The sequence below is a fragment of the Schistocerca serialis genome, chromosome 2 (assembly GCF_023864345.2).
Source record: "Schistocerca serialis cubense isolate TAMUIC-IGC-003099 chromosome 2, iqSchSeri2.2, whole genome shotgun sequence".
Lineage (NCBI taxonomy): Eukaryota > Metazoa > Arthropoda > Insecta > Orthoptera > Acrididae > Schistocerca > Schistocerca serialis.
In genome coordinates, this window is record NC_064639.1 from 665,454,433 (window position 1) to 665,478,495 (window position 24,063).

The window sequence follows — 24,063 nt, forward strand, 5'->3', positions numbered from 1 at the left end:
TGTCTTTGGTATTAGGGTCATTAGGTTGTATTTAGTGCAACGTTTGTAATGACTAAGAGTTCTACACATGTAAGTCCTGTGGAATACATTTAAGCAATTTTGAGGATATTATTCATTCTTCAGCTACAGATGTTTATGGGAGTCAAAGTGTGCATATTTGTAAAACTATTTTATGTTGTGTACAGCTTCGTACACAACGGTAAGGACATGTTTGGCGAATAAGTTAACGCAGTAAACAGAAGAGCTATTTAACTTGTATTTCTCCAAGTTTATGAAGATTCATTACAAACAGTGCAGCAATAATTAAGTCCAGCTATTACATTAACAACAACGATGAGGACCTCTGTAGTAAAGCACTACAGATGGCGTCGGAGACGCAACTATACTTAGCGTCACGTAGCAATGTGGCTGCAAGTGTGAATAGGCTATCTGGCTGCCGTCAGCCGTCCTATATCAAGGCGGCAGGGGCACTCGTGGTACAGAGCAGCCGCTGGAATATCTAAGCGGGTGTACACCATTGGGTCCGCGGATCCCGTCAACCGCTGTTGACGGTTAAGCCATACATTGTCGATCGTGCAATATCTTGCACTTTGTAACAAAAGGTCTCTCTTTACCATGGAGTACGTGATATTTGCAAATGAACTGAATTTGTTTAACGTCTTAACAGTTTTCCCCATCTCGAAAATGTAAAATTTTATTAGTTGCCAATAACTTTTTATTTCAAAATGTTTTAACAAGTAACTGGTTTTTTATAATACGTCTTCTTAATTTGGATTCACTTACTGATTACTGGTGTTAAGGAGGGTAAAAATGTAACACACAGACTGTTAAATATATATATGACAAGATTTCCTCGATTGCAACACTTTTAAATTTCAATAGAGTATTCGTTCCTAGGTCCATGACCATCTTGTACAATGGAACAGTTTTGCACACATGGAAAAACCTTACTTTTCCTGAGTAATTTTTATAATTTCAGTTGAAAGGTGCTGCACACGAAGTAAGAAAATATATAAAATTCTTATTACTGGCGAAAGTCTGAAAAGTGTTACAAAGCAAAACATACTCCGCCCCTGGCCGCTGTGACCGAGCGTTTCTAGGCGCCTCAGTCCGGAACCGCGCTGCTGCTACGGTCGCAGGTTCGAATCCTGTCTCGGGCATGGATGTGTGTGATGTTAGTTAGGTTTAAGTAGTTCTAAGTCTAGGGGATTGATGACCTCAGATTGTAAGTCCCATAGAGCTTAAAGCCATTTGAACCATTTTTAACAAATAAAATAAATAAACAAAAATGAAAATAGCGTCGTTAGTGGACCACTATGTCGACTATTCTAGACGCCTGTAGAGTCTTTTAAACCCGCCACGCCTTGCTACACACTGCAGATCTAAATACATAGGCGTGGCTGGGAAGAGACGTCGAACACGGCAGGCTCTGTTTGTTGGGTGCGGACCAGTGTTGTGAACGGGTGTCTCCTCTTTGTGTTGCAGCAGGCGCGCAACAACCGCTCGGCGGGGCCGCCGCCTCCGCCGCCACCGCCCGCCACAGAGCCGCCGCCGCTCGACCCGGACTACGAGGTCATCGAGTTCCCCCAGCAGCAGTACTCCAACACGCCGGCCGCCAAGCCGACAGGTAATGCCGGCTCCCGTGGGGCGAGTTTGCTTCACAGACAGCATAACTGTTTGTTTTTCCTTTCTTTTATTTTTTCATAAAAAATAGAGTAGAGCAGCAAAATGAATTTTCACTCTGCAGTGGAGTGTGCGCTGATATGAAACAGATTAAAACTGTGTGCCGGACCGAGACTCGAACTCGGGACCTTTGACTTTCGCGGGGAAGTCCTCTACCAACTGAGCTACCCAAGCACGACTCACGGCCCGTCCTCACAGCTTTACTTCTGCCAGTAGAGTAGCAGTTAGCGGGGCTGGCTGACCCGCCGCAGAGACTGTCATATGAAATAAGGTGTGCAGCAAATTGTTCAGTGACAACGTGTCCGTTTAGAGCGTACATATTTGTCCGAATAACAGGGATTTTTCTCAGTATATAAGGAATATAGTGCAGCAATAATTAAAGTAATAATGTTCCAATCTTGAGACACATACACCAAGATGATTAAAGGTCGCTGGTCAGTGATATGCACATACGCAGATGGCGGTAGCATTTATTACACGAGGTATAAATGGGCAGTGCATTGTCATACCTATTAATTGTACTCAGATGATTCACGTGAAAAGGTTTCCGACGTGATTATGGCCGCATGATGGGAATTAACAGACTTTGCACGCGAAATGGTACTTGGAGCTAGATGCAGGGGACATTTCATGTCAGAAATCGTTACGACATTCAATATTCCGAGGTCCACAGTGGCAAGTGTGTGTCGCGAATACAAAATTTCAGACATTACCTCTCACCACGGACAACGTAGTGGCGGACGGCCTTCACTCAACAACCGGTAGCAGCGGAGTTTGCGTAGAGTTGTCAGTGCTGTCAGTGCTAACAGAGAAGCAACAAAAGGGCGAAATGACAGCAGAAAATAATGTTGGACGTAAGACGAACACCGTTAGAACAGTGCGGTGGAATTTGGCGTTAGTGGGTTATGGCAGCAAACGGCCGACATGAGTGCCTTTGCTAAAAGCACTACATTGCTTGCAGTGTCTGTCCTGGGTTTGTGATCATATCGCTTGACCGTAGACGACTGGAAAACCGTGACCGGGTCAGATGAGTCCCGATTTCATTTTCTAAGAGTATAGCGCAGACCCCACGAAGTCATGGACCCAAGTTGTCAACATGGCACCGTGCAAGCTGTTGGTGGCTCCATAACAGAGCAGGTGGTATTTACGTGGAATGAACAGGGTCTTCTTGTCAAACTAAACCGATCATTGACTGGAAATCGTTATTTTCGGCCACTTGGAGACGATTTACAGCCATTCATGGGTTTCATGCTCCCAGACCACCGGGCAACAATTGTTCGCGATTGATTTGAAGAACATTCTGGACAATTCAAGCAAATGATTTGCAGAATCCCATTGAACAATTTCTGCAGGTGACTTCTAACGACTTGTTGAGTCCATGCCACGCAGGGAAAAAAGATCCGACACAATATTAGGAGGTATCCCCTGAATTTTGTCACCTCAGTGTATGCGGTTACAAAAAGACATCATAAGGTTATTTTCCTGCCTAGAGCGTGGTCGCGCTTGCGGTGATTCCCCGTCTTCCAGCCTTTGACATAAAAAGTCCAACCAGACTCTTGATTGGCCAAGTGCAGGTAGCACTCAGGAAACCCTACCAGGGAAATATAACACTGGAGCTAGAATGAATTTTCACTCTGTAGCGGAGTGTGAGCTGATGTCAAACTTTCTGGCAAATGAAAACTGTGTGCTGGATCGAGACTCGAACTCGAGACATTTGACTTGTGCACCTCGGTAGCTCAATCGGTAGAGGTGCCTAGTTCGAGTCCCGGTCCAGTACCCAGTTTTAATCCGCAGAAGTTTCGTATCAGCACACACTCCGCTGCAGTGTGAAACACTCATGTCTGTAGCTAAGCCATGTATCCGCAGCAGACTTTTCCCTGGGAGAACTTCTGTGAATTATGGAAGGTAGGTTATGAGGTCCTGGTGGAAGCAAAGCTGTGAGAACGGGTCGTGAGTCATGCTTGGGCAGCTATGTTAGTAGAGTATTTGCCCGCGAAAAGCAAACGTCTGAGTTCCAGTCCTGGTCCGCCACACAGTTTTAATATGCCAGGAAGTTTCAGCACTGGAGCTATCACACGAAAACATGGGGATCTCCCTGCAGGCAAGCAGTCTGGCAATCAACGAGATGTGCTTTGGAGCCGTCGCACGAGCCAAGATTTTCATCGCCAGTATTTGGCCCATAAAGGAAAGAGAGGAGGTAGCCCAAGGTTCCCGATCATCAGACGTTACGCCAGAGTCCTGGATTAAATTCCAAATACATCTGCAGTGTCTCGTGAAATAAGACCATGTGATACTGTTGAAGGTGACCTGTTCCTCCAACAGAGATGTTTAAATCGCCAGCCCTCTTGGTATAATCGAATATTGAGGGCTATGTCGGTTTCGCCCTTTCACTCTTTTACTGCTTTCTCTCATCATCATCAACAAACAATGTTCGTTTGGCAAAAATAAAATACTCAGCTGTGCACAATAACTTAATTTTATTCTCCTTGCGAATTTTCTCCGCTAGAAATGTCCGCATATCCAGCTTCACCATCTTAATTGCCATTATTGCCAAATTGACGTAAAATCGCTATCACGTGAGAAACAGAAGACTCTGAGGAATGTACTGTTTTAATGACCCATTACGTGGATCACAGAACACGGAGACGGTAGAGAGATGATTCTTCTGAAACCTGTGCAGTTTGTGAAAGGAAGCTGCTATTGGTCGTCAGAGAGCAAATAGAGGATTGACTGGATTTATTGAGTGGAAGTCCCCGATGAGTAGTTCAGTTGCCAAATTGGAAACAAATTCATCTTTCCTGCACACTGAAACCTTTTCTTAGCAATGAGTGCTTTGTGTCTATTGTGTAAGTGTTTTTGTACACTGTTGTACAATGGAAAGCTGAAATTGTGTTATTCAATGCGAATGGAGAGTGTGAAACCCTGTATTGGAACATAGCCTGCTCCTCTCAAGGCACCAAGGCGTTCACATTCAATGGACGGACCACCTACAAGTGGTAATGGCTTAGTTAATTTGAAGTTATACATCGCCCCAAGAAAACTCTCGTTAATGCCAATGGTCTCAGTCGAAAGTTGCATATAGCAACACGTGCTGGCGTTTCTGCAGACAAATGGTGAAAGGCAAAAGGCGCTGATCTACACTGTCAGCAGTTCGCAACGCAAACGCAGTTCTGTGTTGACGTCAGGGTATTGTATAAACAAACCAAGCATGGACAATGTATAGGCGTACTAGCAAGTTCACTTGATGAAGTGTTAAGGCAGACTCACGATTCTGTCTTGGAACGGCGTAGATGTTAACAAATTACGAAAGAAGTTTCGCAGAGAATATCGGTGGCGGATACTTAAGCAGGACGTGGAGCAATATGTAGAGAAGTGTGTACCCTATGCTCAAAGAGCAAACTACGATTGCAGAGGCTACTGAAAGCCAGCCAAACATTTCAGATGATTGGTATGTATATTGCCCATCGCTCAAACATCAGCGAGGAATTGGTACATATGAACCATCACTGATCGCTTCTCACACTGTATAGGTATGATCGCCATACGAAACCAACCAACAGAGACAGTAGCTCAGGCAATGATTAACCATTGGATATTGAAGTTTGAGACATCGGAAACCATGCTAACTGATCAGGGCACTAATATTATGTCCAAACTAATGAAGCAATTATGCTTATTCCTACAAATCTGGAAGTTATTGATAGGTGCACTGAATCCGCAAGCTAATGGAAGAACACAATAAGTTTAAAAGACTGTAAGTAAAATGATGTTACTATGGTAACAGTCACCATAATGGCAGGGACACACTGCTGTTATTGTTGTAGCGGTTTACATCTTGAAGATGAATCAGAGTATAGTATTTTCACCCTATGAGGCAATGGGTGGAAAATGCCTTCCTCTTTTGAATTTTGCAAATCATACCCAGAGCGAAACCAATCAGCTGCTACCAAGCCTAATGAGTCTGGATTTGTCCTCGTCTATCCATCAGAGAAACCCCCTCGGTATGAGTGCAGACAAAGCCTATTGGGTCATGGGGTTAGTCTGATCCCTATGACCCACAAGCCATTTTAATGCTACGTGTTTCATTACCATGTTGAAGTGTCTGCCGTACAAATAACAATAGAAATATGTGATATCATTAATCAGTCGGAGCATCTCTTTTTCCATGGTGTAGTAATTTTACTCTGCCTTATTCAGTTGCCTGGATGTATAGGCAATCATGTGCTCGCCTTCTTTACTTAATGAACGCTCTAAGGCACGATTGCTAATACTGCATGACAATATGAACTGCCTCTGGTAACTGGAAAAGGGCATGACAGCACTAGTGATCAGCAAGTCCTTCAGACACACAGAAGCTACTTTGCAATCCAGCATCCAGTGAAAATTTACCTCTTTCTCCACGAGTTCTGTGAAATGTTTCACTACTTCTACAAATGTCGACACAAGGACTGTGGCACCTATTCTGTATTTAGGAGAAGGAAATTCCCACACGGCTTGTATGAGCCAGTGCCTGTTCACACCTGGCCTAAGTAATGAACTAAGACGAATTGGCATTTTTCTAAACGGTATGTTAATTGTGCTGCTCGTAACCGATTGAACGCATCCCATAACCATATTAGGTGCTATTGGATGTCGTTGGGGAACACTTTGCCCGATATTACCTAACGTTTCATGATATTCGGCACTGGGTTGCATCTGTTAATGTGTGATAATTTAAACAGCACAACAAAACTGATTTGCCTTGTCCGATCCTTGTATTTCTTGGGTAAAATTACAACCCAAAGGCTGGAACTGCCTTTTATAATCCCGTCACATAGCTGCTGATTTATAAACTCTTTCGTCACCGATTGGAGGTGATGTGGATCTTGATATGTTTTGTCTCACACCACCAGTTAATTCCCAACGAAAATCCTATGCTGCCTTATCGAAGTTCCTAGCAGTGGTCCAGGAGGATTAGACAATTTCATGTATTATTCTCACAGTTTTTCCATTTTCTCCCTATTTTTTCCCTGGAAATGTGAAACTTTCTCGTGCAGTGCAGCTAAAGTGGAAGACTATTCTGGCTTAGAATACTCTATACCTAATTCTCTGTCCAACTCTCCATCATCCAGTGCAGCTAGGTTAGGTATCAGTGCACCTCATGACGGTTCTACTTCCACCAAACAAAAATTATTCATGCTGATAGGTACTACTACTCAGCTTTCATCAGCCTCTTGCACAAATAATACACTATGATGCACAGTTCTGCTACACTCAAAATTCTGAGGGGCAAATCAGATACTATGTCTACACAGACTACTTTCTCTGTACCTTACAGTATTTTTCTCCCACGATACAATTCTAAGGGACGGTGCACGCGGTCTGAAATTCCTCTTGCACCAGGGATAAATATTAAGGGTGATAAGTCAGATCCAAACAATTACAGAGGCATTTCGCTAGTACCAGTTACATACAAAATTTTCTCTAAGGTGCTATTAAACAGACTAGAACCACAAGCAGATCTGCAAATTGGGGAATACCAGGCAGGCTTCAGAAAAGGGAGATCATGCATCGAACAGATCTGGAACTTGAGAACACTTTTGAAAGTCAGACAGGCAAGAAACACTGTAGTTACCTTTGTGGACTTTAAAAAAGCATATGATTCCATAGACAGACAGACACTCTTTGACGTACTGGAAGAATATGGTATCGACAGAAAAACCAGGGCACTTATACAACAGACGCTTACAGACACTACCTCCAAGATTAAGTTCATGGGAGAAATTTCGGAACCCTTCCACATACACACAGGTGTCCGACAAGGAGACGGGCTCTCACCAATCCTGTTCAACATGGTGTTAGACAAAATTATCAAGCAGTGGGAGGAACAAGTTAAAGGAATACAGCTGGGAAGAACACGTGAAAGCAAAACAATCATAAAATGTCTGGCATTTGCAGATGATATAGCCATACTCAGCAATAATACACAGGAGGCAAAGGAAGCACTGGAATGCTTGCATGAAATAGCTGCCAAAACAGGTCTGCAGGTATCTTACGAGAAGACACAATATATGGAACGACAGACCAACAATGTACACACCATGCATACGGTATATGGATCCGTAGAAAGAGTCGAAAAATTTAAGTATTTAGGGGAGTACATACAAATGGGAGGATCAAACAAGGCGGCTAACATGGAACGAACGAAGAAACTCCAGAAGGCATACAAACTCACATGGTCACATTATAATAAGAAAAGCATATCGAGGCAGGCCAAACTTAGGCACTACAAAACAGTTGTATTACCAGAAGCATTGTACGCGTCAGAAACAACCACAATTGGAGCATCAGGCATCATAGACACAGAAAAAATAGAACGCAAAATTCTCATAAAAATATTTGGACCAATTCACAGAGATGGCATATGGATGAAGCGACCTACCAAAGAGCTGTACCAGCACACTGACAGACTAACAGACGCGATCAGAAAACGCAGATTAACTTTCTATGGGCACATACAGAGAATGGACAACAACCGACTTACAAAGAAAATTTTTGATGTAGTAAACAGCTCAAGCAAGAAAACAAATTGGTATCATGAAATAGACGAAGACTTAAGGCAGATAGGGATCAACAGGCAAATGATAGGAGACAGGAAATACTTCAGAAACAAAGTTAGGAGTGCAAAATTTATTGTAAAGGAGAGAAAGAAGAAAGGAACATTATGGACAGAGCAAAGGAAACAGGAGCACAGCCAAAGGATGAAGAGATTTTGGGAAGAGAAGAGGAAGAAAGGAAAGAAGTGAAAATTGTGTCATCATGTGATTTTCGAGTTCAAACACTGTCCATAAGGGCAACAATGAAATGAATGAATGAAATTATGGCAGTTCGGTATTCCCGGCAATGTTAGGTCCAGCTCCACTATGGCCATTCAATTTTTTTAAGGTGATGTTTAGTCAGAAAATCCAGTCCAAGTATGACATCGCAGCTGCTGAGAACTCGAAGAAGTATTTACACACAATCCCGAAAGTATTTCCCTCACACTCAGAAGCTCACCAAAGCCGAACTGAGTGGGTGAACTTTACCCGCATCTACACCACTCAGTCGGCAAGGGCCAAATATCTTACTCCAAGTACATCTTGACTTCCCACGGCTACCTGCGACCTCATATCCAGTAGACAGTAAAATACTTTTCCTCTCACAAAACCGGTTATACAATAATCCATCATTGATTCTGCACCCAGGTCTCCTGTGCTTACATTAACTGGGAACGTCACACAGTGGCCTTAAGGTTCCCGCTTCTGTTTAACACTGTAGAGCGAATTCCACCCTATCCCTCTACACTCCACACGTAAAAACTCCAGTGGACATTCCCGCTCCAATTGTCCAACCACTTAACACTTCTCACTCTGAAGTTTACTACAGCTGCACCGAATGTGACCAGCCTGGCCACTCTGATAACATTTGACTTCTGTATTAAATACTATCCTCCTCTCTCTAGATCTGCTCATTGCATTTATTTCCACAGGAGCCTTCGCAATTGCCACGCTTCGTTTAATGATTTCAGAAACCCTAGTCATAATTTATGGAAAACTTCAGTTGACGAACCCCAAAATAACGCATATCGTGTCTTTTGTTCTGCCTCCTGTAGAATGGCTTTGTTGCCCAAATACGTTGAGTCTAACGAGAACATGACTCTCTATAAATTACACAGTGGGTTTAGCCAAACTAAGAGAGGGATTATATCAAACTGGACTAGCGTGAAGTCTAGATTTGCAAGACGAGTTTATTTGCCTTAAAGTAACCAGAGTAATAAAGCAAACTTAATTAGTGAGTCGAGGGAACATTTTTGCCCGAATATTAATTGCCAAGCGGAGAATGGGAAATGGACAAATGGGATATCATACTGACCAGCGTGAGGTCTGAGTTTTGCAGAAAAGTGTTTACGGGGTTCAAAATTATAAAGGTAATTAAGAAACTTTTTAGGTAAATCTTTATTCCTGTTTTCATAGCCAAACGAATAGTGGGGAATTAATAGATTGTAGCATCAAGGAGACCAGCATTAGGTACAGTTTTGAAAAAAAAAAAATAATAATCGCTTCAAAGAAATTAAAGTAATTAAAGAAACTTGATTAGTAATTTCAGCGAAAATTTATACATTTCACAAATAGCTGCCGCTACATATGTAAATAAATTGTTAAAAAGTAAAGAATAACAGCGGTCCTATCATGCTTCCGTAGCGCACTCCTGCCGATACCCCTGTCTCTTATCAATAGTCGCTGTCGAGACCAACTTACTGGGTTCCACTACGTAAGAAATCTTCGAGCCACTCACATATTTGGGAACCTGTTCCGTGTGGTCGTATCTTCATTACCGTCTGAAGTAGAGCACTGTGTCAAACGCTTTTCCGAAGTCTTCGAATATGGAATCTGCCCGTTGTCCTCCACGCATAGTTCGCACTATACCATGTGAGCAAACGGCAAGCTGAGTGTCGCACGAACGATGCTTTCTAAAACCGTGCTGACTCGTGAACGTAAGCTTCCCCACCTCAAGAAGATTTGGTATATTCAGGCTGAGAATATGTTCAAGAATTCTGCAGCAAACCGATATCGAGGATATTTGTCTGTAATTTTGCTGGTCTGAGTCACCTGCGGTTTCTTCCAGTCGCTTTAGACTTTGCGTTAGTCGAGATATTCGCGATAAATGCAAGCTAAGGAAGGATACAATGCCGATTTGTAAAACCGAATCGTGATCCCATCCGGACCTGGCTCTTTCAATTGCCTCTCTACACCAGGAATGCCTATTACTATGTCCTCTCTACAGGATGTGCGATGGTCAAACGTCGATCAAGCCTGAGTTCGTCGTTGGCCCTCTGCAAGATCTGCGTTGGAAGCGGCTGGATGCTATTTCGATCGGCGCCGCGTGTTTATTCCCGGGAATGCCCGACAGCTGCTGGCGTTCACTCGCATCGGGCGCCCACGATTCGCGCATCCTGGAGCCAGCCGAACAGAGGGGAACGGAAAGACGCAAATCCCGATCGGCGTCTGGCGCAATCCGCGTCTGCGTCACTTGGCCCGTGCGCGCTTCACGCCTGCAGACAGCTGACTGTGCTCAAATTATACTCGACGTTCTTTTGTTTGTCTCTCTTATGTGAAAGCGTGTGGTGATGAGGTGGAACGGGAGTGGGAGGCGGAGGAGCGGCGTCCTGTTGTCTCCTGGTTGGTTTGATGTCTACCGACAATATTTCTTTTCCTGTAGTAACCTCTTCATTCCAGAGTAGAAGCTACGCGCAACGTCTAAGCCGGTGTACAGTGACGGGGGAAAAATTGCAACACCAAGAAGAAGTTGTGCGACATAAACAAAATATCGTAACACAAAGAAGGAATTGTGCGACATAAACGAAAGTTTTATGATGTCTATTCAAATTTCGCGCCAGTCGCTTAAGACTAGCGCTAATCGCTCCACTATGAGGATGCAAATCAGATTTGCTTTAAATACAATATGTAATGATCGTGAACGTAAGTTACCTTTGAAACTGGACGTAGTGATTTGATGTGTCCTGCTATGAAACTGCACTCCTCGTTGTCGGGCGGTACGGCGGGCAGCAGTCAGGTTGGTGGTCCACCACTGTCCGAGGCTTTTCCAGACACGTCTTCGGTCTGGAATCTCCTTGACTGGAATAGAACTGTCTTCATTGTTGAATCCCGCTTCGAACTGAGCCCCAATGAACAACGAAAACGTGTCTGGAGGCACACCGGACGCGGGCGGCGTACCAGCCTAGCGGTCGCCCGCCGTATAGTGCGACAACCAGGAGTGACGGCCTGGGGTGTAATTTCATTTCATAGCAGGATCCCTTTGGTTCTCGTCAGCGCCATCCTCTTAGTATACAGCGGTACATCGACGAAATTATACTCCCCGTTTATTTGCCCTTCTTAGCAAGCCATACTTGGCTTCGATTTCAACAAGATAATACCCGCCCGCATACGGATAGAGTTTCTACTGCTTGGCTTCGTGCTTGCCAAACGCTACCTGGGCTAGCAAGGTCGCCGGATCTCTCCCCAGTTGGGAACGTTTGGACCATCATGGGCAGGGACCTCCAACCTGTTCGACATTTCGACGATCTAACGCGCCAATTGGACAGAACGTAGCACGATATTAATCAGGAGGACATCCGACAACTCTATCAATCAATGCCAAGCCGAATAACTGCTTGCATAAGAGTCAGAGGTGTTGCAGCGTGTTATAGGCTTTCTCAGTTTGTGAAGGTAATTCTCTTTAATAAATCATCCAGTTTTTCTTGAATTATAATCATTTGTCTGTCTATACTTATACATTTCGTTTACCGATATCCTTTAGGTCAATAAATCCAATGGAAAGTCTTTGATTTTTCTTATGCGTTGCTCCCGCAACTAAACTGCTACTCGGGTTCTTTTACGCTGGAAATACAAGAAAATGTCCTAATCGCTTCAGTGGGATTCAGTGCAAGGACTTCTGTGAAAAAGTAAGCGGTATAGAGTACTGAATACTTCGATGTTCCCGGGTCTTTTAGAACTGCTGCAGCGGAGGCTTTTCGCACTGTGTTCATAACATGTTCACTGCATCTTCAAGGACGGAAGACAGTGGCTATGTAATTGCTGAAAACTGTTACCATCTCCTTTCACCACATGTGATTCTTCAGCTTTTCGAAATGCCCAAAATTACTATTTCTTTGTCTATAGCATAATCATTGCAAGCTAAAATACAGTAAATTATTACCTTTTTAGAGTTGTGAATAACAGTGTCTTGCCTTAAGACATTATAGTGGCTAAGGTTTCGGATACTCTTGATCTGTTATACAGCGTTGTCAAATATTTCCGAACACGCATCTCTTGTTCCAAGCGCTTATCGTAGATCCTGAGTAACACTATGACTAGAAATTCACACCTGTGAAGCTATCTTTTAGATTTTACGGTGACCAATACGTAATACGTTTTACTCTACTGTTTTCGTGTATGCTGAAGATGAAATAGCGTCAGAAACTTGTTTAGACTCGCACTTATAACATTTGTTACCATCTGACTATTTTTGTGACATGCCCAGTTCTAAGCAACGAATAAGACGCATTGTACTTGGTCGCCTAATAGCACACATCCGATGTCTCTTCATTTGATGGTCCTTACCTTCTAACACTATCACGAGAGCAGTTAGCAGCCGGTATTGTTACCACATTTACTTACTTGATTGCAAATGTAGTAATACTTCAAGTCACAGGTCAAATGGGATTTCAGAACACTCAGGATGACTCCTCGACAGCAAGATTAAAAGTCGTCCTATAACAGTGATGTTACTAGAAAGCTATGTATTATCTTGATGTAATGAATAGTTTGTCTAATATATCTTTTTAAAGTAATCACGTAGTATATGTTCTGTTCAGGTGGACGTGCTGTAATATTGTACCGTCGCAAAATCCTTTGACTTGGACGATTTGTTCCCAACGGAAAAGATTACGAAGTTGATGAAAGTTAATGAGATGGCAGGCCTTTAGTTTCCAGTAGTTAAGAATGAAATGCTTGTAACGAGTGTTTCCTTCTCTTTAAGATTAGCCACACGAGAAAATCCTTAAAATTGCGCTTAAAAATGAAGAATTGAAATATTCCTCAAACAATACTGGGAAATTGGTGATTTAATGTGTTTGAAATAGGCGACACCATAGGCATATCAGAAGAATAGCTGGATGGGTTAACTATGAGAGATCTCTGTGCAAGATAGTTTCCCTACTAGTTGAATCCTAGTAGAGGGAAATGTTAAAAGAAACTTCTCGGCAGCCTCTGGATCTTAATCAAGAGAATAAATTAGGTTTTGTGCACCGCTTTTCATGTTGCGGATGAGTGGAAGACACGCCACTTCACGCAAGAATGTAAACTGCAGTCAGAGAAGTAAGGAAACCACACACGAGAGTGCTGTACGAGGCACTGCTGCAGTGTATGGAGGCCTTGCCTAGCGGATTGGCGAAAGAGACCGACGTAATTTTGAAGCAGCTGCTGCAATTGTAAAATAAAGGCTATGTCTACTTCTTTTGCCGTAAAGGAAGGTTAGTGTTATGTAGGAAGAGCAAGGAATTCACAATGCCTTTTTTGAAAATTTTTGGAATTCCACATCTACATGACTACAATGTAATTTAAAGTGTCTGACAGATGTTTCATGAAACCACCTATTGCTCTACTCCCGGACAGCGTGCGGGAAAAGTGAACACTCAGATCTCTCCATATGAGCTCTGATTCCTCATATTTTATTACGATGGTCATTTCTCTCTGCGTAGCTGGGCGTCTGTAAAATATTTTCACTTTCGGAGAAGAAAGTTGGTGATTAAAGCTTCGTGAAAAGATTCTCCTTTGTTTTGATAATTGCCACCCCAAAGTCACATATCATGTACGTGACACTCTCTCCTCCATTTCGCAAATCTTCTGGTCCAATTTGATGAAAAAAATGAGACGAGGATTGTGTTCAAATCACAATCTAACCATTCTCATTTTAGATAATCGCTGAAGGCAAACAAGTAACCCCCTCGACCACCACCACCGATACTTTGAAAAATGGAACTCCTATGTATAAAACAGTTTCAGAGGTCTGATTACTTTAAAGATGAATTAATGTGTTAAATATTTGACGTTAAGCTTACAAAACCTTTATGATTCAAGACGGAAAATGCTACTTATGTGTGTTTTCTTAGTTTCAGATTATTTACGTATAGGCTAATGAACAGCAAGAATGTACTAAGTGTTAAACTTTTTTTCCTTTTTTTATTTTGTGTGGGTGCCAGGGAAAATAACTTTCGAAAATATTTGAAATTATGTGTAAATTTGTTGAAAGTCTCTAAGTGTTCTCATTCTTAAATACTGTATGAATATAGTTCGGGTTATTTTCAGGCCCTGCGTTGCGCTCTCTCTAGACGTGTACAGAGTTTCTACCGTTAAATCTATTAAAGTTGTTACTGTGCTAAATCTTTAACGTAGACTATAATGACTGGATTATAACACATTTCAAATTTTTAAATTTGGTCAATAATTATGTCAAATGCTGAAAATCAAATTTTTGTTCCCCCTGGAAATCATTAGACAGGCAACTTACAACTGGAATCACATGACCGTATAAACGTTCCAGCCGTTTAGTGGCGTAGATAACGTGCGCGGTGGCGCATTGGTAAAACACTGCATCCGTATTCGGGAGGATGCTAGTTCAATTCCGCGTGAAGTAATCGGGATTTTGGTTTCCCACGATTTTGCTCCATCACCCATGGCAATGCCAGGATGATTGCTTTGAAGGGGTACGTTCGATTTCCTTCCCAATTCGATGATGATGATGATGATGATTAGTGACATCATCATCGAATTGAGAAGGAAATCGAACGTACCCCTTGAGCTCCAATGACCTCTTCGTTGACGGGATGTTAAACCCTAATCTTCTTTCCTACGTAGAGAAAAATGTCTAGATCGTTCTTTTGAAAAGGACGAGACCTATTTCATTGATGACTTCGTCCTAATCTCCCTTCTTTACCTCGTATGTCACTTTGAATCCCAATCTTCCTACCTTGCTTTCTGCAATGCCATTTTTCATCAAGACAATGCACGTGCCACTGAGGTGATTCGGCAGTGGTAAAAGAGGGATTCAAAGGACAAATTATTAGAGCACCTGGGCTTTTCGTTGTTGTTATTGTTGTCGTATTCAGTCCGAAGACTGCTAGATACAGCTCTCTACGCTAGTCTATCCTATGTAAGTCTCTTCATCTCTGCGTACCTGCTGCAGCCTACATCCAATTGAACCTATTTACTGTATTCGAGCCTTGGAGTAATTTCCCTGAATCCCTCCAGGCAAATGCAGCGATGGTTCATTCGAATGGACACGGCCGATTCCCATTCCCACCCTTTATTACGAGCTTATGCTCCGTCTCTAATGATTGGGATGTCGACAGGACATTAAACCATAATGTTCCTTCTCTTCTTCGAGACTTAAGTTTCCTTCTACAATTATCGCCCCCCCCCCTCCCCGACACTTACGTCCTTACCAAATTGACGATTCCTTGATATCTCAGGATGTGTCCTGCAAACCGACCCCTTCTATGAGGTTGTGCCATATATGTCTTTTTTCCCCCATTCGGTCCAGCACCACTTCATCAGTTATTCGACCTGTCGATGTAATCATCAGTATTCTTATGTAACACGATTTCTATCGCCGCCTTGTCTGAACTGTTTGTTGTTCACGTTTCACTTCCGTACAAGGCCGTATTCCAGACGAAACCACTTTTTATATCAGGTTTCATCCGGTGGCTCCAGTTATCCACACATCTAAACATGGATCGGCAACGTCCAGTTAAGTTCTTATTGCAGCTGCAGAAAGCTATTTATAGACCTTCCGGAACCCTAGACCTGGGATTGAAGATAGTCACTGGAAACATCCTGTAAACGTACTGTGACATAAAAGTGCACGACGCCGTAATGTAAGTATATTTTTGCTGGCAGCCTAAGTGATTTTAATCCTGCCCTCCAGTTTATTAGAGGCTATTGCGTCTGCGACGTTGGCCTTCACTCTCTCTGAGGCCTGCCGCAAGTCACGAGAGCGCAGGCCGAGCCTCCTGGGCGTCCCGATGCGGGCCCCCCTCAGAACTACAATGAGCCGAGCTTAAAGGCGAGCTGCCGGGGTGCGGCCTTCTGGGTCAAAGGTCGGCAGCCGCGCCACGGCCGTTTTAAATGTCACACCAGCGGCTAATGGAGCGGCCGCGCCGGGCCGGTCGATGGCTCGTGTTTATTTTGGCTGCCGGCCTGCGGGCCGCACCTGTCACCATCCCTTCTCTCGCCCGCCAGCTGCTGTCAGGCGGGAGGAGACGGCACCGAGTGGGACAGCGTCGAGACCATCAGCCGTGTATGACAGGCTCGGGAGGATCCAGGGTTCGATTCTGGGGGTCACTGTTTGCTACCGCCTCCCCTCCCTTTTCCACAAATATAAGTTGCAATGACCTCCCCCGCCCCAATTTTAACGTTTCATATAGTACCTCTTCCCCAACCATTCAGTTCGACGAAATTGGTCCCAAACGATTGAAGACGACGCGTGAGAAACGGTCCAGCGTGATGCGCGAGAGAATCGCCATTAAAGCCGACGTGTGGTTAGCTGTTATATAGCCACACGTTATTTCACGTCCTACTGTTCTTGTGGAACTTAACGCTACTTTGATTCTTGTTACTTTTATATAGAGTGTTCTACCTAAAATTTTCACTGCCAATATCTCTCGTACCACAACAGACAACGGCTTTCACAGGTATGAATGTACGGCAGTGGTTCACGAAAGTAAATACTGTGAACATTCTAAACTGCACTACTCGCCATTAAAATTGCTACATGAAGAAGAAATGCAGATGATAAACGGGTATTCATTGGACAAATACATTATACTAGAACTGACATGTGATTACATTTTCACACACTTTGGGTGCATAGATCCTGAGAAATCAGCACCCAGAACACCCACCTCTGGCCGCAATAACGGCCTTGATACGCCTGGGCATTGAGTCAAACAGAGCTTGGCAGGCGTGTACAGGTACAGCTGCCCATGCAGCTTCAACACGATACCACAGGTCATCAAGAGTAGTGACTGGCGTATTGTGACGAGCCAGTTGCTCGACCACCATTGATCAGACGTTTTCAATTGGTGAGAGATCTGGAGAATGTGCTGGCCAGGGCAGCAGACGAACATTTTCTGTATCCAGAAAGGCCCGTACAGGACCTACAACATGCGGTCGTTCATTATCCTGCTGAAATGTAGGGTTTCGCAGGGATCGGATGAAGGGTAGAGCCACGGATCGGAACACATCGGAAATGTAACGTCCACTGTTCAATGTGCCGTCAACGCGAACAAGAGGCGACCGATACGTGTAACCAATGGCACTCCATACCATCACGCCGGGTGATACGCGAGTATGGCGATGACGAATACACACTTCCAATGTGCGTTCACCGCGATGTCGCCAAACACGGATGCGACCATCATGATGCTGTAAACGGAACCTGGATTCATCTGAGAAAAATGACGTTTTGCCGTTCGTGCACACAGGTTCGTCGTTGAGTACACCATTACAGGCGCTCCTGTCTGTGATGCAGCGTCAAGGGTAGCCGCAGCCATGGTCTCCGAGCTGATAGTCCATGCTGCTGCAAACGTCGTCGAACTGTTCGTGCAGATGGTTGGTGTCTTGCAAACGTCCCCATCTATTGACCCAGGGATCGAGACGTGGCTGCACGATCCGTTACAGCCATGCAGATAAGGTGCCTGTCATCTCGACTGCTAGTGATACGAGGCCACTTGGATCCAGCACGGCGTTCCGTATTACCCTCCTGATCCCACCGATTCCATATTCTGCTAACAGTCATTGGATCTCGACCAACGCAAGCAGCAATGTCGCGATACGATATACCGCAATCGCGATCGGCTACAATCCGACCTTTATCAAAGTCGGAAACGTGATGGTACGCATTTCTCCTCCTTACACGAGGCATCACAACAATTTTTCACCAGACAACGCCGGTCAACTTCTGTTTGTGTATGAGAAATGGGTTGGAAACTTTCCTCAAGTCAGCATGTTGTAGGTGTCGTCCCCGGCGAATGCTCTGAAAAGCTAATCATTTGCATATCACAGCATCTTCTTCCTGTCGGTTAAATTTCGCGGCTGTAGCACGTCGTCTTCGTGGTGTAGTAATTTTAATGGCTAGTAGTGTATATTTTTAAATCCACGCCCCATGGTATTTCATACGCAATCAGTAACATGAGAAATCAAAATAATAATGGCGTTTGTTGCATCGCAATACGTCAATTACATGACGAGAATTGGAACGCGAAGTTGACGCGTGAAATGAATAAAACGCGCCGCTGTTGCACTTCCCGCGAAGCAAGCGTGACCCGCACGTTGTAGTGGCGATGCGATTTACGTATTACGATGCGACAAACGATGTACTTACGTATTGCTCTGGACACTGTTAGTACGTGACCTGGGAAACATACGGTTGTCCAGTCATCCACAGTGGGAACAAGGACATGGTTTACTCGTACGTGCTTTATTGAACTTTTCAACAGTACTACAGTACTATAATGGCCATAATGGTAACAAAATACCGATAACCACTGGCCAGAGTAAGTAAAATTAATGGCTGTCAAAGGTCGCACAGAGTGATACAAGCTATTTGTACGTAGGTGGACATAAGTTACACAATTGTACAATCCACTTTCAGGACGTGTCACTGAACTGCTTTAGTGACTGCGACACTATTTAAGCGTCGCAAATGGTGCAACTCATACATAAACGTACAGTAGTATCAACAACAAAAAAAAACCATAAGTCTTCTCCGTAATCCACAAAATGTTCGTCGGTTTGCAATCACATGTCTTACAGTCGAAACGCTACAACATATGTTAGAAGAAATTGCCATTTTCTTGGCAACACCGCTGTGCGCGCTCCATCACGGACCCACTCACGGCTGTCAAAGTGTTCGTGGTGTTGTTGCAGTGCATGCAGCGGTTACCGCTCGGCATACACCTGTGCCACACGTGACATTCTCCGTATAGTAATATCCTGTCAATCAATTCCTCATTAACGAATACCGTGTCGAACGCCTACAACGGCGGACAGGTAAATTAATATCAAGGTTACAAGTGATACCAATTACAGTGTACAGCACACGGAGGCCATGTATCTGTACGTACATCCACACAGAACAACCTGCTTCGTAGCGAGCCGTTTCCCACATAGCGCCGATTGCGGCCCGTTTCTGTACACAACTTCAGAGGTGAAGGGTTGACCTGGACGGTGTAACGGGGCGGCGTACACCAGCCAGTACCGTTCCGTAGCCTGTACTTCGATAAATACCACATACATGAGGGCCACCGTTATGTACATATCAATTTTTGTGGCAGGAATACCTATTATTACTTTCGGCCCTCGTGAAAACAGTGAAAGTAAGAATACGTAAGTCAACCAAGTCGCGATTACGACAACGTGCGGGTCTAAAAATGGTTCAAAAGGCTCTGAGTACTATGGGACTTAACATCTGAGGTCATCAGTCCTCTAGACTTAGAACTACTTAAACCTAACTAACCTAAGGACAATACACACATCCATGCCCGAGGCAGGATTTGAACCTGCGACTGCAGCAGCAGCGCGGTTCTGGACTGAAACGCCTAGAACCGCTAGGCCACAACGGCCAGCTCGGCCGGGTCACGCCTGCATCGCAGGAAGTGCAATGGTGGCGCGTTTCGTTGATTTCAGGTCAACTTCGCGTTCCGATTTCTCGTGATGTAATTGAAGCGTTGCGATGCAACCTTCGCCTTTATTATTGTGATTTTTCATGTTATTATGGAATAATATGGGGTGTTGTTTTTTGTTTTTTTTTAAACATAAGTTTGCGTTGAAACCAATTTTTGCACTCGGTTTAGAATGTCTCATAATATTTACTTTCGTGAGCCCCTGCCGCACATTCATACCTGTGAAAGCCGTTAAGTCAGTATCTGTTGTGGTTACAGAGATATTGACGATGAAAAGTTTGGGTGGAACAGCCTGTATTTGTATTTCGAACAGCATTCCAAAATATAAATATAAAGTTTACGCGTAAATAATACTTTAGCAGAAATTATAGTCTACTTGGGGTTCTGGTATGAAGAACGTAAATATTGCCAACAAAAAATGTAAGTGCAAGAAGAAATGCTTCCCTTCAACGAATTTCTAGTAGAAAAATACACACAACTCCAAAAATTAGTGGTCCGGCGTCGGGCGATAGTTTTGAAAGGAATGTGGTAGATGTAACGGCACTTCACACTCCTTGCATGCCCACGTCGTTTCGCTTCGTACTTTGTGCCTTATGCAAACTTTGCGCATCCTTGTTTTTTTTCCATCGCATCGATATGTTTTCGGAAATGGGTCCAGTGTTGTGCTTCACGTAGTGGACGGTGTTTCTCTTCCCGTCCTACCTACGTGTGAGAACGCAAAGAAAGCCGGAAGGTAGTCTGCGTGCCGAATCGCCGCGCAGTTACATTCTCCTGCGGATGCACACAGAGAACGCTGGTTAGCTTGTTAGTCAAGGGGCAGCAGTTCCATTACGGGTAGAACGTTAGCTCTGTAGTCTTCCTCATACAATTTTTCATTAACTGATCCGTAAAAAAATTGATTTTCACGTTACTTACGGCTTTATATTTCAGATTCATGGTAACATGCCCAAAATTTCGAGAATATAATACTTGTGATATTTGCATCAAAATATGACACTGCGCGAAATTCGAAAAAGTTTGCAATGAAAAATATAGGTCGCTATGATTTTGCATTCTGTGCATATTATACCATATGTTGCTGCTAATAAAATTTAGCTAAGATAGTGAATTTTTTTTTCCTTTTTTTCTTTAGACTTGGGAGGAGGTCTCTATCTGTCTCCATTCTCGAGACAACGGAACTTATGTAGCACGATTACTTTCCATCGCACGCGTACGGAAATGAAATATTCATAACATACCTCATATCTCCTATACCGTTCGAGATATCGATGCAAGATTTTGGCAAGAGGTAGCATGCAAAGAGGAGAATATTTTGCTATATGGTTAACACTGGCAACTTTCTTATCTACGGCGATATAAAGCGGAAGGTATGGTTCTTTTTTTTTCAGTCCAATACTGTAATATTTTGAGAGTTTTAGACAACTGTTAAAAAGGAAATTTGTTAGTATAAAACTAAACGTAAAAATTTCTTATCTTACTTTACAGCAAATTGGCACAATGAGGTTTTCCATAAGCTACTGATCACCGTAGTCGCCTGCTGCATTCCAAAAGACACTGTTTCACGATTCTGTTGCAATAGGTATTGCAAGGTAGGTGTGTGCAATTTATACCGTATTTTAACAAAAGAAGCAAAATGTAACCGGCCAACAATAGAAATATAGCCGTTCCTCACAATTGAAGATGTTTCTTCAAATGAGAAATTGTTAACAATTCAGACAAAAACAGCCAAATGTGCTGCAATTGTGGCGGAATCCTGCAACGAACCGTATCTTTAATAGTAAACCACTGGAATGGAAACTTACGAAAGGATTTTCTCTTCATATGAGAAATATGAAAATAAATCGCAGCAACTGGTATAAAATATTACTGTTCCTATCACCACTCAGAGTGAAGTGGTGAACTTCCGTACCATAATTATGTTCTAATATGTGAAAGATAGGTTATATATATTTAAAGATAGATTATGTATATTTATATTCTATTTTAATCTTAATAAGTCGTTTCGTGCGGTTCATGAAGTAAAGAAACAATGTAATTTTTAAGGACCATCAATGCTGAAGCTAGATTTGCTGTGGCTTTTTGTAGCAATATAAGTGAAGAAATTACACATTTATTTTCATATCGAGGATGTACTTCTTGATAAGCCACTGACCTGGTATGTCCTCAGTTCCTCCCTCAATAAACAACTGACTCAGGGGGTTTAAGATGCAGAATGTAAATCATTTACTAAGTTTCAGTAGCACCTGTTCCTTATTGAAAAGACACTGGGTTAAAAAGTACTCTGAAATTGCAACAAAGGAAATGATTTATTTTGGTCTGACGTGTTAACCTTCTCTTTTTCGGAAAAGCGTAATTAGTGGCATTTTTGCTAATAAAGTTTAACAATTCAGGTGAAAATAAATCACCATTTCTGTTACAATTTCAGGGGAAACATGTAACGCAGTGTCTCTTTAATAATGAACAGCTGGGACTGAAACTTACTAAAGGATTTTCTTTCTACACCTCAGTTAGATTTTACATATGAAAAGACACAGCAAATAGTGTACAATATTTCCGTTCCTACACACAGAGTGAGGGAGTGAATCTTCTTACTAGAAATTTCTTTTAATGCAGCAGTGATATTGGCTTTGACGAATAGTTGGCAAGTTTCTGCTAGTCGTTAGCGTGCTCACGGCTTCAGATTTACGAACGAGCTTTATTGGGTCAGTTTTACTCTGTAGCAAACTGCAGTGTCGTATCAGAAATAACGAATTAGGTACCTGTGTATCTATGGATAACAACATTACAAAAACGTGATAGTCATTACTTTATGAACTGCTTGATACTGCTCATTAACATTAAAATAGGTTATAAATATATATAACTTATCCTTATAATATATTTTCTGTCTTTATAACACATTAGAATATAATTATTGTAGAGAAGTTCACCACTTCGGGATAGGAACAGAAATACTGTACACTGTATGTAAATTAAAGGGCACCACAGCAATCAGCTGCAGCAGAACATTACGCGGAATCAGGACCAGGATTCGAACCCTGCATCTGCTGCTAATTAGGCAGGTGCGTTAACCACAGCGCCGTTTGGGGCACCGCATCAGCGCGACTGCGCGGACTTCCTCGACACGCCTCACGGACGATCCAGTGAGCGCCAGCTATCCGCAGTCCCTGCCCACAGTGGAAATGTGGATCAGCCGTTAGGCGTGTCGAGGAAGTCCGCGCAGTTGCGCTGATGCGGTGCCCCAAACGGCGCTGTGGTTAACGCACCTGCCTAATTAGCAGCAGATGCAGGGTTCGAATCCTGGTCCGGAACACATTTCCACTCATCGCCGCTGGTTCCGCGTAATGTCCCGCTGGAGCTGACAGTAGTAATCCCCTTTAATTCACACATAATGTCTCACAATTCTTCGTGGCGTCTGTTCTTTCGGATATGTCTGAATGAACAGATACGACGCATTTATATTACTGTACACCGTTTGTGGCGAATTATCTTCATATTTCTCATACGAAACATAGGGAGAAAATCCTTTTGTAAGTCTCCATTCCAGTCGGTCACTATTAAAAATACGGTTCGTTACAGGATTCCGCCACAATTGCAACACATATGGCTGTTTTTGTCTGAATTGTTAACAATTTCTCATTTATAGAAACATCTTCAGTTGTGAGGAACGGCTATATTTCTATTGTTGGCCGGTTACATTTTGCTTCTTTTGTTGAAATACGGTATAAATTTCACAAACCTACCTTGCAATACCTATTGCGACAGGACGTGAAACAATGCCTTATTAAAATGCAATACGCGACTAGGGTGATCAGTAGCTTGTGGAAAAAACTGCGTTGGTTTGCTGTAAAGTAAGATATTTCACGTTTAGTTTTATACTAGCAAATTTCCTTTTCAACAGATGTCTAAAACTATTAAAATATTACAGTACTGGACTGAAAAAATAAAAACCATACCTTCCGCCATATCGCCGTAGATAAGAAAGTTGCCTGTGTTAACCATATAGCAAAATACTCTCCTCTTTGCATGCTATCTCTTGCCAAATTCTCGAACCGATATCTCGAACGGTTTAGGAGATATGAGGTATGTTATGAATATTTCATTCCCGTGTGCGTGCGATG

The 24,063-nt window shown here is 43.0% G+C and overlaps 1 protein-coding gene across 1 annotated transcript in view; it reads left to right on the plus strand.

The window, feature by feature from the left end:
• The window catches only part of LOC126456317 (E3 ubiquitin-protein ligase lubel), a 464,483-nt gene that overhangs the window by 169,802 nt on the left and 270,618 nt on the right, over positions 1–24,063 (plus strand). Inside the window, exon 3 of the mRNA XM_050092068.1 lies at positions 1,486–1,627. Coding sequence (XP_049948025.1) covers positions 1,486–1,627 — 142 coding nt within the window. The remainder of the gene's footprint in view (positions 1–1,485; positions 1,628–24,063) is intronic.